The 18,636-nt window shown below is 46.1% G+C and overlaps 1 protein-coding gene across 1 annotated transcript in view; it reads left to right on the top strand.

The window, feature by feature from the left end:
* The window catches only part of RNF216 (ring finger protein 216), an 82,820-nt gene that overhangs the window by 21,207 nt on the left and 42,977 nt on the right, over positions 1–18,636 (top strand). Inside the window, exons 6-13 of the mRNA XM_063344289.1 lie at positions 3,529–3,631; positions 4,516–4,680; positions 5,692–5,806; positions 6,081–6,220; positions 7,222–7,272; positions 8,297–8,434; positions 9,431–9,579; positions 10,039–10,117. Of these exons, the coding sequence (XP_063200359.1) occupies positions 3,529–3,631; positions 4,516–4,680; positions 5,692–5,806; positions 6,081–6,220; positions 7,222–7,272; positions 8,297–8,434; positions 9,431–9,579; positions 10,039–10,117 (940 nt within the window). The remainder of the gene's footprint in view (positions 1–3,528; positions 3,632–4,515; positions 4,681–5,691; positions 5,807–6,080; positions 6,221–7,221; positions 7,273–8,296; positions 8,435–9,430; positions 9,580–10,038; positions 10,118–18,636) is intronic.

Consider the following 18,636-nt stretch of genomic DNA (forward strand, 5'->3'; position numbering starts at 1 on the left):
AGAGAGGTTTTTTTTCCCTTCTAGTAGAGCTTTTCTTAAATCCTCTCTAATTCTGACATTGTGATGTAGCTTTTCCGCTTTTAAGATCATTTGCTTATTTAAAGATATCACATATAATTTCCTATTAACTATTACTAGGGTTCTTAAAAAGGGTGACCGTCAGGATTAAGGTATTGAGATGACTTCTATAAAACATAGTACGAAGGTGGGTTGGTGAGTTTTGAGTTGGAGAAAATAGTTTCCTGTCTCATCGTTTCACTGGCGTTTGGCTTTTTCCAGGTAAAGCTGACACTGTTTTGGAGTCCCTTATTTAATGTCATGATGTTGGCTTTTATCCCCTTCACTTAATCAAGTAGCAGTGGTGCTGTTTGAGTTCTCTCACATCACTTTTTGCAGATAGAATAGAGCAAACAGACTCAAGGCCTGGTAGGATTGATTCTAGATATCTGTTGATGGACTGATTTTGGTCAAACTGAGCAGAAATGTGAGCCAAGAAGGGAAGTAAAAGGAGTGGAAAATCAGCATGAGGACTCTGCTTTCCCAATTGCGTTAGGAGCTCAAGAGTACCTTAGTGTTCATCCTGTTTGATATCTCTGGGTGTCATGTTAGAATCAGAAGTTTAAAAATAGTCATTAACCCTACTGGTAATTGCATCATCTCCTTGCCCTTTTGGGTAAAGCTGGCACAGCTGAAGAGTGAAGAATTGTGTGTGTTGGCACCAGCAAAGCAGAGGGGAGAGTGGTTTGAAGTAAATCACTTGTGACTTGTGTCTGATGGTAGGTGGCCCCTTTCTCTGCAGCTGTCACCGCTATCTCAAACACATTGAAACTAGTTATTATGTGATGTAAGAATGAAGAATAGGTGTTGATTGCCAGAGTATTCACTCTATCTTGTATGAATCCAATGCCCTTTCCAGTTAACTAGGGCACCAATTAAGCAGCATTCAAGTGCCTGAAGCTTAGAATTAGTTACTGGACCATAAATAAGTTAACTGGCAAGGAACTAAGGATGATCCCATCCATTGGGCATAGATTTCCTATTCTGCTGCTTTTGCCTGTGTTGTGAAGTCATGTCTCTAAAGTAGCGCTTCTTAGTTAGAAATTCATCAGGCTGCAACTTCTTTCTTGTCTTTCCGAAGTGCTTTCCCTGCAGCAGTGGTGTGGTCAGCATGAGAGAGGCTTTCAGGTGCCCGCACTGTGTACTTGGTGCACCCCGGCTTGGATAGTTGCGTTAGGCGTGTAGAAGACCAGTAGGGCCATTCCATGGGGTGATCGGGCATTGAAATTAGGCATCTGGCTGCGGGACCCTCTCACAGATTGTGTGAAAAAACTCGTTATTGTGTCCTGCAGGAATTTAGCAAAGCCTGATAGAATTAAATCCCACTATTGGCTTCTATGAGTCTTAATGTGTTCCTTCCCTTTTTGCTCCCGAAATCTCTTCTCTCCTTTTGTGTACCACAGACCCAGTGAGATGAAAAGGTGCTTACAGGCTTCCCTGTAGGCCGTCTACAGTGTCTGCTCAGCGGTGCGTTACCCACTTACTGGATGATAAAGATTTCTTCTCCATATTTTTATTCCTTTAACCAAACTATCTTTTGAGTTGTCACTGCGTCTTTTGTATGAGAACAAATGGGTCAAAGCACTGGTCAGCCTCGCTGGCAGGGTCTCTTTTGATCTCCATGGTACGTCAAGCTGAATCAGGCTTGAAATATAATAAATAGGGGTGGCTGGGTTTGGGCAGGGATGAGGCTTTTAACTGGCTCTGTGTCCTGTGGTGCAGATATTAATGAACAGTGCGTGCATTGCGCGCTGGGACCCACTTAACTAATTGTCAGACATTGAAGGTTAACATCTCTGAAAATCCTGAGCATTGGAATGGCAACACGGAGAATAGTTCAAATGTATTCTGACTGTGCCACAGCTGAAACCCTTGCGTTAGAGCTGCAGTGATTCGAGCTCCTTGAAGTTTCTGTTTAGTTGGATTAAAACAGTTATCTCTTAAAAAGGGATTTGGAGGGGGAAGGGGCTGGAAGCTATTAAATGCTTAGTGCCAAGATATTTTGTTGTTTTCTGAAATGATGGTCTTAAAACTTTCAGCTGATGCGAAAGATAAGATGTGGAAGCCCCTCTTAGCAGGGTATCATCTATTCAGCTTTTGTGTGCAGAAGCATTCACACTCAGTCAAAAGCTTCTGGCCCAAAATGTCAATACCTGATTAAACAAAAAGAAATGCCTCTGCTTTGAATGTGAAAGCAGGGCTAAAGTAATCGTGCCTTGATAGTGGGCTAATGCTTCAAGCCAGTTCAGATTTCTTAATTAGGGACTGATTTCTGACATCAGGAATGTAAATTAGCTGCAATTATGGCTTTGCTGCAACCTAGCACCTTCTCACTCAAAAAATTTTACAAACGTTAATTGCTTGTCCGAGCTCTTTTCAGAAGGATGGTATTATACAGCTGGGGAAACTGAGGAACAGCTTATGTTTCCTTGGCCCAGCTGGGCAGCGATGGTTCAGAATAAGCTGTGAAAGTTTGATTCTGACAGGCAGCCCACAGCAAACTTCCCCTCCAAAGGGGCCTCTGAAGTATCTGTGTATCTCTGGCAATGGGGTATGCTGAAACTGTGTGCTAGAGTCTTTTCGAAGCTGAAATACTCAGTTAAACTAAATTTACCTGACGAAGTTATAGTTGTTTGTGATAGGACCTCAGGTATGCTGCATTTGCGGGCTAGGGTGCATTTTTTAAGCAATTTTTAGTGGTTATTTTCTGAATGCTGTTCTCACTAGACCAGTTTCTATTGTGAGTTGAACAATGCTAGTGTGAGTTCAAGCTTTGTTACAATGAAACCTGTATTCAGAGTACATATTGAATGTAAACACAGCTTAAACACATTTCTGTTTCTGTTCTAATGGGAAAGTAGCTTGAGACTGGAGGCTTTAATTCAAATTTGAGTCTGGAATCTTCCATAAAGGAAGAGAGAAACCTTTCACAGGTTTTGTTGGGGGTTGTATGCTTCTTCTTCCATAGATGCGTTTGTAGTAGCTGCAGTAGATGTCAGGCAAGTTTCGGTTAACGCTCTGACTGTTCTTTCTTTGATGGCCTTCATAATGTTCATCACAGAGAAGTGGAAAGTTAGTGCATCTTGACTCTTAGTTGTGCAGCATTTGACGTGTGCTCAAAGGGCTTTTACCCATGGGTGTGAGTGGGGAAGTAAGGCTGGTTGCTCACCTCTGGCATGGAGAGATGTAGGTTGGTTAGTAGCTCCTGCATACAAGCTTCTCTTATGTAAATGTAATTGTTGAAAGACAGATCTATTTGCTTTTCCATCTGCAGTCACGCAGCCGATCATTCTTGACTTAATTCTCAGACACTTACTTTCAGTTTGCTCTAGTTCAAGACCTCTCTTGGTTCTTACAGGGCAGGCTGGCACTTGCCTGCCCAGCCTCGTAATTACAGGATACTAAAAACTGGACAAGCGAGGAATGAACCTGAGCTCCCAAACCCTGAAATAACTATATTTATCTTTTCAGACTTTGTAACTTTCTTCTGGAAAATCCAGATTACCCAAAGAAGAAAGGCAGAGTGGTTTTAAATCCCAGCAGCAGCCTGCTTGCCAGCCAAGACGAGACAAAGGCAAGTGAGAGTATCCTCATCTACAGCATCCCTCCCACCCAGTCTGTTCAACCTGAGCGGATCTTGGGGTGTCTGGTTCTATTAGTGCGTGTTTTGAGAGTGCCTGGTTGAGCCATACCCAGGCATCTGGGTGCATTTAAGATGGTGTTAAATAGCAATAGTTAGTTGTTTGGAAGGTGACTTCCTGTTTTCCTGTTGTGTAGCTGCACCACGTCTGCTCTTTTGCCTTCAGTGAGACCTTCTGCCTTGCCTGCCTGAACATCTGAAGTGTTCATTTTGATGACTAATACAAGAATTCCTTGCTCGTTCTGTTACGTGAAGTAGACTTAGCCCTCAGGTTGCTCTTGTGAGGCCTTTAGGCATTGCCTTTCAGCCTCCTAACTGCCAACCTCCCTACAGCTTCTTGATTTTTTTTTTTGTTTTTTTTTAAGTCCATTTGACAAAAATTCTTAGCCGCTTTAAATATGTTGAAATTGCTGTGTGTGACCTGAGAGAGAGAAATGTTGAATACCTCCTTCTACTCTTGGAAGCATCTCTCAACCTCAAGCCAATGAAGTTGTTCACCCCTTTTAGTAACCTAAACGTATGCTCTAGCTGTCTCGTGCAGCCACACGCAATGGCCTTGAACGATGCGGCGTGGGTCCTGCTAGGAGCAGAGCTGCAGTGTGGGGCAGGTCACCCACACCAGTGCATGCACCAGTGGGCTTCACACCCGCGCTGAGCTCTGAGCTGGTGGTTAGATACGTGCTCAGAACTGGGAGCTGTGTAACCCGAACTTTGGGTGGTCTTGCAGAAGGTCCTGATCACTGAAAGAGTGGTTTGGCGTGTTCTTGTGCGTTCTTCATAGCAACCTTTTTATTATGTATTTCGCATTTTCTCCTCAGGTGCCTAAAGTGGACTACTTCGACTTTTCCAAACTTGCCCCACTCGATCAGCGGTGCTTTATTCAGGCAGCTGACCTCCTCATGGCAGACTTCAAAATGCTGAGCAGCCAAGACATTAAGTGGGCGCTACATGAACTCAAGGGACACTATGCAATCACGCGAAAGGTTCTCCAGTTCAAGTCTGTTTTCTTTCTTACGGTTATCTCCTGTGCCTGTGGGGAGCAGTGCGATGTCTTTTGCCTTACTATACCATCTGCTAGTGTGTGGTTATGGTTTGTTTTTGTTTTTTTTTATAATCTTCCTTTCCTTTTAAGAAGTATTAATCCATTTAGTAGACTTGCAAAATTTATTGGCCGGACAGAATGCTGCAGGAAGTTTTTACTTTTCTCTAATAGGAGAACTGGGGAAGCTCTAGCTGGTTGATGGTAGGTGATGCATTAAACTGCGAAGTGTTCCTGTACGTCGCCGCTGAAGTGCAGTATAATTGCCAGTAAAGCCTAGACATTGAGCTAAATCTTAAAACATTTAACTGCTGCTATTAGTTAACTGACTGCATGTAATTGAAAATAGCCCAAGTCTCACTGTCCTGTTTCTTCTTACTATGACTTGCGGAATGAGCCCTGCATTGCTTGTAGAAGAGTTTCACTGTAACGGAGCTGCAAATACACTTGTTCTGGGTATCAACAAACTGAATGTAAATGCGGCTTCAAGTTTTTGATTTGGATCTACTCCTTTGATACACTCCTCTTGCTTGAGCTTCTTTCTCTACTATTCCAGGACTTAACTAAAACAAAAACTTCTCGTCTCTTCACTTGCTTGATAGAGCCCTGAGTATTTGAGCTTCTTTTTACATTTTTTTTTTTTTTTAAATGAAAACCCAACAACAAAAAGCCAAACCAGCTCTGTTGCATCAGAGTGGATGCCAGCTGTATTAGCGTGAATAGCTGAGGTGGTGTGAAGTGTGTTCAACTATTTTTGTTTCTATGGAACGATTGCTTTATGAGTACATAAAGCAGCAAGGTGAGCAAAGGGAAGAGGACCTCTATTATGGGGTGTTTGGCTTTCCAGCTCTGGATCAGTCTTATGCACATGTTTGTCCTGTGCTTTGGTTTGAAGTATGCGCTTCTGCTTTCTGCCAGGAACAGACCGGATTTAAGTCTGTATGTTGTTTTCTAGGCCTTTTCAGATGCTATCAAAAAATGGCAGGAGCTGTCTCATGAAACCAGTGGGAAACGAAAAAGGAGGAAAGAAATGAATCAGTATTCATATATAGACTTCAAATTTGAGCAAGGTAAATACCAAGCTGTATGTATTGTGCTCTCTGCATTGTTATTGTACGCAGAACTGGCTCGCAGCAGAAAGCGCTGTTCTTGGAAAGGGATGGGGTCCCAAAACAGCCATTTCTGTCACCGTCTGCTGTCTATTTTGGAGATGTTCATTAGTACCTCTGCTTGGTACAGTGCTGTTTGAGATGCTGACGTTATGGTGGTGTGTGCAGGAAGAAGGATTTAAGCTTTGTTCTGGCTGCTCCATCCCTTTTCATGGCGTCTTTAACTCTGCTTTAGGGGATGTGAAAATTGAGAAGCGCATGTTCTTCCTGGAGAATAAGAGACGGCACTGGAGGACCTATGACAAGCGTTCTCTTCTCCCACCGGTGCTACTGGAGCAGGAATTCTACGAGCAGAAAGTTAAAGAGATGGCAGAGGTGAGTGGTAGGAGCTGCTTTGATCTTACGGTGCAAATGACTTCAACTATTGTAGAGATCTTGAGCCTAAACATGGGAATCTGCCTCTTAAAGAAATGCAGAGACTGAACTAAATGTTGAATAGCTGACTACCTTTGCCCCTTTACTGCCTGTTAACACGTATGACCCTTCCCAAGTAACTTGCTTTTGTAGGAAAAAACAAAGCACAGAGTTTTGTATTTACTTACATATATAGCCGCTACTTTTGGCTGCTGAAAACCTTTCATATATCTGCTAATGGCGATGTATAGTCTATGATACAACACTGTTCTGGACCTTTTTTTGCTCCAAAGTAGTTAAAAGGTCTGCCAATGAATTCTTTCCTCTAATTGTTAGTAGCCTTCTCTGCTGCTTTAGGGCTTGTAATTGCAGCTCAGTGTTGGTGGCTAATAATGACCTGGCCCAAGGCAGTCTGTCCACTCTCTCTGCCCTCCACGAGTTGGCAGTCCTGTGTCTCCAGAACATCTTGTCCTGTGCTGGGGACCATGTGTTTCAAAGCGTAACCGTGCAACACCCGCTGGTGTGTTGTTTTCCCCTCGTAGTCTGAGGAAAGACTGAATTCACAGCTCTGCACCTACAGTCCTTTCTAAAGTAGCTTCTTAAAGATCCTTGTGTCGTAGGCAGATGGATAGTGTCTCCTTTTAAACACAAAGCTAATGATCCTTGGGGCTTTCTCTGGAGGGGCCCATTGGGTGAGATCATCTCTGCCCATGGAAACCTGAACCAGCAGCCCCCCGTAATATAAAATCGGTTCTTTGTTCTTGCTGCCTTTGCTTCTCCCATCTGTTTTAGCTGAATCATAAATAGCTTAATGGATTGGAAGGATGGGCTGAGTGATGCTGCAAGCAGACAGTGTGCCTTCTAGGGTGGTTTGTAAGTCTTGAGATAAAGTAAAAAAGCATAGAGGCTGGAAAATTGCTTTATCTGTTGTGTAAATACAGATGCCTGTGTCTCTCTTGCAGCATGCAGACTTTCTTCTTGCTCTGCAGATGAATGAGGAGCAGTATCAGAAGGTCAGTATCTATAATGTGGTTCCTTGAGTTCAGCTTACGTGTAGACACTGTTTTGTACTTAACTATTTCACAGGCTCTTTTGGCTTCTGGAATGGAGCTTTTCTGAAGCTGCATTTGTGCTGTGCTGCTTTTGCTGAGCTGGCACAACCTGCATAGCCTGTGTTGGCTGCCTTTTAGAAAAGGTAGACGAGAGCTGAGTCCAGCAAGCCAGTATTGATGCACGTAATGATCTGTAGTAATTCAGGCAACTGCTGCTTGTATCTTTACCGGCCAGAACAAACATTGCAATAGAATAGTACCAAGTTTGCTCTTGCTACCACCATTATGGCTGTTTAAAACAGATTTGCTATTGTGGGAGCTCTGCCAGCAGAAAGGCCTTCCTCATTTGCAGAAAGGATTCTTTAAAAACCTGAAAATCAGGTCTTGCCCTTCAAACAGAAAGAGAAAAGTTAGAGATCAGTTCAGCAGCTGTGGATTACCTTTTCGTTCTCAATGCCTGTCTCTCTTTAAACTTTGGAGATGATGTGGGACCTTTGAAGAAATGGACATACTTACCCTTCAACAGTGGCGAGCTTCTCCACCCCTGCAGTGAAGAGGCCGAGACAAGGTCTCTCCAGGCAGATGGGTAAATGTTCCTTTAGAGGGCAACCGATCTGGAGCCTGGTTTTCCCATATGAATGGGATGTACTCTTTGCCGCTTCCCTGCGAGTGCAGCTTCCCAAACCCAAGATGCTTCTCTGCCTGTGAGCTAAGAATTATTAAAACACCGTATGTTCCCTAGCCTTTTGGAACCTGTCAAGCGGGACATGTAGATATTAAGTTACTTAAAAGTGAGTTGCTGGTTGTGCTTAGTGAGTTTTGACCAGCAAATAGGATATCTAATGGAACGGTGTCTATCTGTTGCTCGTTTTCAGAATTCATGCTGGCATTGTTTATGGCTTGCCGTTGTGTCTGTCTGTTGCTATAGCTATTGATGTTTTGATGATGATGATGATAATGCTAACACCCCTGTTTATGGCTGCAGGATGGTCAGATGATAGAGTGCTGCTGCTGTTACGGGGAGTTTGCGTTTGAAGAGCTAACTCAGTGTGCAGACGGTCACTTGTTCTGCAAGGAGTGCCTAATTAAATACGCTGAGGAGGCAGTCTTTGGCTCTGGGAAGGTAAGAATTTCCTAACTGGGGAATTTTCCCGACTGAGAAATTTCCCGAGGGGAAAATGGGTAAGCTGCTATTGAGAGATCACAGTGCTGCTTGCATAGTGTTGTTGCTTAAATCAGATGTAACTGAATTTCCCAGGAAATATTTGAATGGAATTGTGTCCTGAAATCCAAATCCAACAAGTCGGTCTCACCCTCAGGTGAAGCCAACAACTTCACAATGGGGTCTTTGCTGAATAAGATTTCAGTTTTGCTAACGTCCATCTTCCGTGCTCGGTGCTTAGCAACTCAGATTATTAGGAAAACTTTCCACAGCGTTCATAGTAACAACGATAACTTATGCTCGTCTGGCTTTTATTTTCTACTTAACAAACCAATGGTGTCTGTACAGAGAACACACTCTTTGCTCTGACTTGGCCACTCTCCTCTTAGCTAAGAGTGTTTGTCCTTCATAATATCACTGTGATCCCAACTTAATTTGTGGGTTGCTTCCTCTATGATGCTACCAACCGTCTTAGTCTCCAGTTTAGTCATTAACCTGCTCTGAGGTGTGCGTACTCCTTTGCCTTGAGATATGATCATCAAACTGTGGGATGCTTTTGTAGTCTGGGATCTATAGTTCATGTAGACATACAAACTGTATTTTATATTGCTGTTGACGAGAATGCAATGTGCTGTTCTTGAGCAGAGTGCTAGCTCTCAGCAGAGACCATACAATAATAACGGGCCGTTAGGTGGTGGCAGTGGACTTGCAGCGAGTGAAGTGTGATCCCAGCTATCAACAGCATCATCGTGTCCAGTGTTTGAGGCCTGATCAGTTTGATTAACTAGTCTTGTTCTTTCCATAGCAAACCTATTCTCTTGCAGGCATCTGCTGACTTAAGCTCTGTTCTCTCTAAGCAAGGCTCTGCACTAAACCAGAATTGGAATTTTTCTGGGTACCGAGTCTTGATTTTTGCTAGTATTGTACTGAAGCTGAGCTCTCTCCTTCCAACCCTAGTCAGAGCTCAGCTGCATGGAAGGCAGTTGCACGTGTTCGTTCCCCACCAGCGAGCTGGAGAAAGTGCTTCCAGAGAACATCCTCTGTAAATACTATGAGCGGAAAGCTGAGGAGGAGGTGGCTGCTGCCTGTGCCGATGAGCTTGTCAGGTAAGTGTCCAGCAGAGGGTGCAGACTACACTTATTGTTGTAGAAAACTGTTCCCTGAAACCCTAAATGCATGCTGACTATGAGATAGGTAGCATTCAAAGAGCTGTATTATAAATTCAGGCTTCTGCCTTCCCGGGTCTGTTTTTATTCAGGTTGGTCTGCCTTTGACTAGGAGCAGATTAAAATTCAATAGACTTGTCTCCCCCAAGACTTGCTTGCCAGCTCTGTGCTGATCCTCTAAATTACATGGTCAAAAGTAGTGCTGAGCATATAATATTTTGATTGCAAACAGGGAAGTGATCGAAGAAATATGAGCAAAAAAGCAGCAGTCAGCACATCCTGGCGGCAGACGTTTGGTTGGCAGCCTTATTAACTACTACATAGCTATTTGACTAAATCTGTTTTCAGCAAAGGTATGTTTTGCGCTCTGCATTAATGGCATCTTATTTTGGGCTGCAGGTGTCCGTTCTGTAACTTCCCAGCTCTACTGGACAATGACGTGAAGCGGTTCAGCTGCCCTAATCCCCGCTGCAGAAAGGTAATTGGGGGATACTTGCCATTTGGTCTCTTCTGGAGTGTTGGGCAGGAGAGCTGGGAGGACAACTCACCCTTCCTGGTGGCAGGTGAATGAATATCTAATGTGGCTACGTGGGGCAGCAGTCAAAGTGTTTGCTGGATCCTGCTGGTATTCTATAAAATTGTGTGGACAGACAGATTTCAGGGCACTATTGATAAAGACAACAGTATTCCCTTCTTTTCTTGGAAGACGTTGGCTAAAAAAGCCTTAGATGCCTTAGGTTGCTGTCTTGCATGTACAGAAATGTTTTAGGTGAGCAGGGAGCTGGGTATTCAAAAGGCATAGAACCAAATTGTAATCCTTTATCTAATGAAACCTCTGGAAAATGAGCTGAAACAACCTTACAAACTATCCTTAAGAGAATTAGTATCTGCTTTTTTTTTATGCTGTCGCCTAAATATAGATTCGGTTGGAAGTGACAAAAAAACTTGTTTGAAGAGCTCACTAAAATGTGTCCATTCAAAGGGCAGAAGATCTTTGTGCTTCTCTCAAAGTTTGCTAATAGCCATAACGGGAGGATCGTCCAGCCCAATGGAGGGATGGAGTGGGGAAAACTCGCTGCTGCTGCTTCTGCACCATCTGTTCTGGGGAAAAATAGAAGCTTAGAAATGTGTTTCCCAGTCTCCTGAATGTATGCAGAACCCCGCTTGCAGCTGGTGCCAGTGAGCCAAGGCCAGTGCGGTGTCAGTGTTTCCCACTGAAGCTACAAGGCGTCTTGCGTAACGTTAGCCACAACAATGAATTCTCGTGCAATATTCAGGGAACTGCCTGTCCCCCGGCAGAGATTTCTGATAATCACTGAAATTCCTCTCCAGTGCATTAACCTTATGCTCGTAGCTGCCATAGCGTTGGATTCTCGTATTGATGCGATACCACTATTTCCCTGTATTGAGAAAGTAATAGGAAGCAAAATTCTTGTTGTTTGGAAAAAATCGAAGTTGCCAGCAGTGAACTTCGCATTCTGTAGTGAAAATTGAACTTACTGGCAGGGCAAAGCTGCTTATGAAAGATGCACAGTTCCATTTTTAGATAGCTAATCTCCATGTATGTTTTGCTAACATCCACCTCTAGCATTTGGGAAAGAAATGTGATTCTGATGGATGATCCAAGTGTCACGAGCAGGGAGGGTCGCGAGTCGCTAGGTGGCAATGTTGATTCACGTTTAAATAAAACTTTTTTTTTTTTTTTTGCAAAAACCGAGTTGTTTTCAAAATGTACATATGTCAGCACCATAGAACAAAATTCGGGCTTGAAGAACATGAACGCTTCACTGTGCAAAATGAATTGAAGCCGCTTTTTTCCCCTTAAATGTGTAATACGGCACAGTAACTGTGGTACGAGGGGTCAGCGCTGAAATGTTCCGTTCCTTCTGGCTTGCTGTTTCATTTCCTTCCTAGCCTACTGCCTGTGTCTGTCGTCCCCCCCGCCCCCCCGGCGTTGCAGCATTCCAGGGGGCTGGATTTCTGGTTTCCTGGACAGCTTGTGTTGATTCATTAGCTGAAAATCTGCTGAGTAGCTTTGTGCTCTTCTTAGAAGTCTTGAACAACTTCAGGATTTGAAGTCGAGGGTTAGGAATTCGGATAGCAGGATGTGGTGTGGTCTCACAGCATCAGCTGCAGTGGTTCTTCATATTGCCGCTATCTTGTCTCTCTCCAGAGTGAAGAATTTCAGTTAATGCTCTTGCTTGCAGGAAACTGTTGCCCTTAGGGAGGAAAGGGCTAATCTGGGGAACTCTACAGAGGTTGGAGAGGATGCATTGGCTTTGCTAGCAGTGCCTCTGGCAGCCTCAGCCGTGGTGATGACTGATCCTGGACGCAGTCCCTCTCTGGTTGGAAGGACGGCGCTTGCACAGCTGAACCTAAAGCAAAGGGAAGTGTGGAAAGGGAAAGGTCAAAATGTGGCTTTCCTGAAACCTCAAGGCTCTTCAAGGGTGGGGAGAGGAGGACCAGATGGTGGTCCTGTTGTGTTTCTGTGCTCCATCACCTGGATCCTTTGTCTTGCTTTGAGAGTTCACGTTGATACTCTCAGGCTTTCCTTTAAAACTTGCAGAGAGGTTGATTCATATTTGGGCTGGCTGTGGAGGTATTGTAAAGTGAGCAATGGGAACCAGCTGGAAGCCTTCATTTTGGCTGTATGTATGTTGGGCTCAATAATAAGAGGAGCTCTAGGCATACCCAGGTCACTGCTTATGCATCTCACCTGTAGTTCCACTCATTTGCACCTTGCAGGGACAAAAATGTGGCTAATTGTAACCTCAGCAACGGGCAGAGCCTTCTGTGGCTGAAGGGCTGCATGGAGAGCATGCAGATGAGCCTGCACCATCTGCCAGGGCCGCTGTGGCTCCAGCTGTGTGGCGTCAAGTTTGGCTTCTAGTTAGGTGGCCAGGGCTTGAATCTTAATATCACAAACTGCAGGGTGGAGGAGAAGTTTAATTAGCCAAGGAGAAACGTTGCCCAAACCACCCAGCGGCTGCGTTCTGTGTGTGTGCAGCCTGAACTGGTGCTGGGGGAGAGGTGGCTTTTTCTCAGACCTGTTTTTGAGGTTTTGCTCTATAACAGGTTACTGAGCGCGCATGGAGCCAGGCTTCCCGGTGACAGGAGGGTTTTCCAGCCTGCTCAGTCAACCTCCATCATCTTCTGTACAGGGATGCCTGCGTAGAAGTGGCGCTGGAATTCCTCATTTTTAGTGATGCCCGTTTCTCCTCCCTGTGCCCCTGACCCAGCAAAGCAAAGCTGGCAATTTCGGTAAAACTTGGGAAGGCGCATGTTGCTTGTTGGCTTGTGCAGCACTGGGAAGTGAGTGTGCACTTTTGCACGTTGGGGGAAGTCGTGTTTCCCACCAGCAAAGGAAGTCCATCCTTTCTGCTCTGCCTCCCTCCTCCCAGGACCTCCTATTGTTGGTGAAGACAAGGCTTTTTGTTCCCGGGCTGCTCGCTGCTCTCCCCGGCGCCGTGCGGCGGGTGGGGGAGATGGTCTCCCCTCTTTGCAGTCTCAGCACAAAGCACTGCAGGGCTTTCAGCCAGCAAGAGATGGGGAGGCGAAAGCTGCCGTTGCCATGGAAATAATGCATGTACGGAGCAGCGCTGTCCCTCTGGTGCTGGAGAGCTCGAAACCCTCAACACGCATTTCATAGCCAGGCCACATTGCATTTCCAAGACTTTTGCTTAAAACTCCTTTGCATAGCTTAAAATTTTTGTTACTTTAGTGTACCGTGTTGTTGTCTGGCTGGATGCAGCGATGGTGTACAGTTGTGTGGTGCTAAGTCACGTCGCCCTCGGACCGGGCAGGTGCCCCTCTCATTTAGGCTCCTTAGTGCTCCCTGTTAATGAGGCTGTGTTCAGGGAGGGGGTTTGCCTGCTGGGAGTCTGAACTGTCACGCTGGAAAAAATGAGCATTGATGTGCCTGTGTCAGATGCAGAAAATCTCCGCTCTTTTTGGCCTTTTTGTCTTCGGGTTAGGCGCTCTGGCCACAGCAATCCTTGTGTCTACTTTTTAATTTGCAGGACTGAGACACGGTGTTTTAGGGGACTTCTTTTTAAGCTGCTAGAATGTCTCAGGATTGATTTCAAGGTGCTGGCTAGGGACAGATGCACCCAGCTGCTTTTAACCTTCTTTTTCTGTTGGAAGTGAGACAGGTTTAAGCTTGTACAGGGATCTGGCTGGCGAGCTGTGTCTGAACACGGCTTGTCTTAGCAGGGTGCTAACGCTACGTCCACAGCCTATGGTAATGAGCGTAAGTCGCGTTGTACGGTTTGCAGCAACTTTGACGTGAGTGGCCTTGCTGGAATAAATTGGTGCATGATCAACAAGATTTAAAATTACAGAAGGAGCGAAGGGGCGTACTGCAGTGCCTGTGATCTCCCTACCCGCTGCGGTAATGGGGCACGCAGCCGCTTGCGATTTAGAGGTAGGTTACAAATGCTTTATAGGTTGCAAGGGGAAATGTTTGTGTATTTGAGTACCCAGCAGCAGGGAATGTGTTCGGGATGACACAGCCTTCCAAGGATGTCATCCAGCACATACCACAGGGCCCGGGACTTCTGTGCTAGAGGCTGGCCCGTTGCTGCCCGGAGCTGCCCTGCCCGACTCCAGATGCGCTGCGGTTTTAGGCTTAAACTATATCAAGATTTGTCACTGGCAGAGTGCGTGTGCAACATGGGAAAAAAAATATTGTTCTGGTTGGAGAAATTGAGCTTGTCCAAAATGCCTCAGAGTAGGATGTGCATATGGAGAATTACTTAATTCTCCTTGTTTTGCAACATGTTTTCCCAGCTGTTGAAGGCTGCTGTCTCATTCAGCTTCCTGACAGCAGCGCAAACATTTGGAAGGTCCCATGGCCCCATCTCATTCTCTGTTCAGCCATTCTTACTGCGGTCCTCTGTGTGCTTTTCCTTGGGCGTACTTATTTGGATTTGATTGCTACTTAGAGCTTACTCCCACAGCTTTAGTGGAGAGCAGAGCCGAAGGTGGCACTCGCCTGTGGCAGACCCCTGTAATTTCTTTCTGGTGACAGTGACCTCAAGGCCCAGTTCCTGGGTTTAAATTCCCATCCTCTGTCTGTGCGAATGCAGCTTAGCAGAATTTGTTGGGATGAGAAAGAAAAGGAAATGCAGTATGGGGGGACCTTGCTACTTGTCTTACTGGGGGGGCTGGAGCACTTGTGCCTGTGCGTGCTTTTGTCCAAAGGCCTGTCTCCTGCTTGTCCAGGCCAGCAGAACAGTCTAAACCATCTTTTAATGACTCTGCCATCTTCTTCCTCAGCGTTGCATCCCTGAAACCTCCTGCTCCGGAGCTCTTGGCTTTCTCCTCCAGCTCAGTGCCTTCGCTGCACCCTTTTTAAAAGAGCGGTGCGCCTGGGAACGCGCTCCACTCTCTTACTGCCAAAACCACAACAAATGGCAAGTTTCCGTCTGTCAGCTCGGCTCAGCTCTGAGGCACTCTGCGGCTGGGCAGGCAATTTTCATTTTTCTTCCATAAAAGGACATTGAAACTGGTTTGCAGCGGCGGTGCTGTGTGCTGCAGGCAGGGCGAGCGGCGATGCTATCGCCGGCAGTATTGCAGCAGGAGCGCCGGTGATTTCCGTATCTCTCCTCAAAGGGATGGGCAGGAGGGAGGGACCAAGGCCGAAGGTGGGGCTGAGGTGATTGTAGGTGGCAGATAAAACCCCTGTAGATTTTATTGCCAAGTCCTAAAGGAAGATAGATAACAGGAGCGTGCTCCTGGTACAGCAAAGCCTTAAAAGTACAGTCCTGTGTAGGAAGAGTGTGTTGAACCACGTGGCCTGTCCCGTCGGGGCGTGTAGGGTCAAAGTCGCATGGGGAGTGCTGAGAGTTGGGACATCTCATCTCCACCTTTATGCTGGGCAAGCTGCTTACCTTTGGGGGGGGCTGCAAGGGGAACAAGGGAAAGCCACGTGCCAGGGGCTCTCCTTGCTTCCCGGGAAGCTGGGTGATGATACCCACAGCTTGTTCCCTGGCTGAGAGGGAGCACCAGGGAAAGCCAGGGACCAGGAGTGAGTTGTCTCCCCTGGGGGAACTCCCGTAGCTTGCTTTTTGGGTGTATGTTTGGTCTGGGCCAGGAGCAGTTACAAGAATTGCGTGATGCCAGCAGCAGCTTGCTCCTAAATGCCCCTTTCCAAAGAGGAGACAGTCATCACCCCAAAATCACTCCTTGCCTTCTCCGTATACCTGCCACCCTTCCTTGGGACACATAGGAAGGGGCTGTAGGAGTTCTGAGAACACCTCACCTGGAAAGAGGGTAGGATTGGGCTGGGTTAATTGCTGGGGTGGGGTGGAGAGACTCCATCAGTGGGAGCTCAGGTGCTGTTGCTTTTACAAGGTCAAGTCTATTTATGCAGTGGTATGTGGAAATGCTTCACTTGATAAATGAGTCTGACAGAGGAGAAGAGGGTGAAGCCCAGCCTGGAAACAGACCTGAGGAAAGAGGTCAGTTTAAATGGGGTATATCTCTCTTAGAGGGTAAAAAAAAGAAAAAAAAGCTGCTGAAAGCAAGAACTCAAACTAGTCCCTTTAAAAATAGACCATGTATGTCGGTGCAATTTCAAGCAACAAAGCTTACTCCTGTGCTTGCTTTCTGCCTTATGTAGCAATATCCATTCAGTGAAAAAGCAATTCTCCCACTGTTTACTGACCAGTGAATACCTCTTTGTCAGGTCCATAAGAGGTAGCAGCACTGTCTTCCCTTCATAGCTTTGTCCTTTGCCAAGGAAAGGTCCGGAGGTAATAAGCTGAACACAACTCCATGTGGGGATGGAAACTTCAGCCTCAGCAGTCTTGTCTCACCGTCTCTCCCTGGGGACAAACATTTAGGCAGAGGAGCCGCTGAGAACGGCAGTGGTGGTCAGTGCAGAAGTACGGTGACAGTGTCTTTGGAGATAAGGTGATGGACTCCGTGGGGAGTTGGATAAGAGCAGCCTGGGCGGGTAGTGCCAGGGTATTAAAGGTCCTTGGTTGCCTCGAACGTGGCAGTCGCCAGAGTGGTCCCGTAGCCAAACTGCCGGGGCTGGAAGGACCCCAAAGGCTGTAGTAGTGCTGAGGGCTGAGCAGGGGCTGAGACCCCACTGCAGGTGAGATGAGCTGTAGGGTTTGCCTTTGCCTCCTACATCCCTTTGAAAGAGAAAGGGAGGAGTGGCGTTCTTCCATCTCACACGGGGAACAAGAGAGGGAGTACTGTAATGCGATCACCCTAACATCAGGGAGGAACCCTAAACCTCTGCACCCGCTGGAGTGCTCGCACTGCTTGATTTGTTTGATTTTTAAATGGTGAAGTAACCTAGTCCGTGTCACTTGTCTGTCCTCACAACAGGTAGTGATGCCACCAAGCTGCCCTGGGGCTGCTGCGGGAGCTCAGTACAGGTACCCACCATGGCAGCAGGGGCGAATTTAAGGTTAAAACTCTGCCTGGTGCTACTTGTATTTGCCGAGCATCAAAGCAGGGTTATCATTTTGCTGCCGCAGTGGAAATGGAGGTTGGAGAGGATGGAAAAAGGCTGTTCCCAAGCCAAATTAAAAACATTGTTCTGACCTTAGTCAAGGAGCTACATCTTCCCTCTCTCTTTCCTCCCCCTCACATTCCTGTCGTAGTAATCACTGATCTCTAACCTCAGCTTCATCTGCCACAGCTAACCAGTTAAAAAATGCTCTTTAAAAACCCTGACTCTCGGCATACACCTCATCGGGCTGTACCTTCGTGTTTCCAGGGCAGAGTTATCTGTGGAGGGGCGTGAGTCAGCAGCGGAGGTTTTGAATAGCATTGTGTCAGGGCAGCTGATGACTGTCTGCTTCGGGCCAGAGCTCTGAGATGGCCTAACCTGGCATGTGGAGCGCAAGGAGGTGTTTTGCTTCTCCTTTCTGTTTGCACATAAACAGATTTCAGCAGATGACACAGTCATCAGACTTCCTGAGCTAATACAAGGCTGCTGCAGACTATGTCCATTTTGGAGGCTGTCAGTAGAGTTTGTTTCCTAATTTGGTCACAGTGTACTCAGGGCTGGCCTGCTTTCCTTTTTTCTCTTTTTTTTTTTTTTTTCTTTTTAAAAACACCCATCCTTTTATATCATTGTCGTGGAGGGGAAGCTGTTTGTATCGGAGAACCTCCAGCTCCTCTCACTTCCTCTCTGCAGAGGAAGTGATACTTGAAAGGTCTCTTTGACAAAGCATTGCAGTTCTGAAGCTGGTCTTTCCCACTTCTTTTTCCTCCTTTGCCACTCTTTCGTGAGCTCATCTCAATGAGCCTGCGGGCTTTTTATCCCTTCTGGGTGGTCATCTGAGCCCTTCGTGCTGGAGGACTTCAGAATAGTTGTCTTAAGTGGCAGAGGGAGCTATGCTGCAGTTAAATAATAACATCGATACGCTGATATATTGGAATATATATTGCGAGGGGGAGAGACTTCTGTGATTTCAGCTAATGGAAAGAGCACGTGCTTTTTTTGTTTCATACATCACTAACAAGAGGCCTGGCACCATGTAGGAAGCTGTAAATGCCAAGCAGAGGGAGAAATAGTGTGGCTGGTCAGCTCTGCTAAATGACCTTTAAAAGTCAGCTCATGTGTCTTGCAAATCCTCAAGAAAACGAGGGAACTGCCAGCCCCTTTAGAAGATGCGATGCCTGCTTTTCGGTGTTGGACCGGAGTCAGCCCCAAACAAGCTGCCTTCCTGGCAGGCGGGAGACAATTTAGTCCTTCCATCATCAATGTGGGTGTTCATTCAGCAGCAGAAACAGCTGAGGAATCAACACCAAACCTTTAGGCTCCTATTTTTCTTTTATTCTGTGCTGGACTTAGCAGGAAAAGGGGTGGTGTTCCCAGGTGATGCAGTTGAGGATGCAGCTCCAGCAGGTTTATTGAGTTGGGGGAGCTTCTGTCTGTGTTGGAGAAGACTCCTTGGCCTTGGAAACACAGGGAGATGCTGGATTACCTACTCAAATCTAGCACTGTTTTAGGTCCAGAGCACATGTCATAAA

The sequence above is a fragment of the Chroicocephalus ridibundus genome, chromosome 8 (genome assembly GCF_963924245.1).
Source record: "Chroicocephalus ridibundus chromosome 8, bChrRid1.1, whole genome shotgun sequence".
NCBI classification, from domain to species: Eukaryota; Metazoa; Chordata; class Aves; order Charadriiformes; family Laridae; genus Chroicocephalus; species Chroicocephalus ridibundus.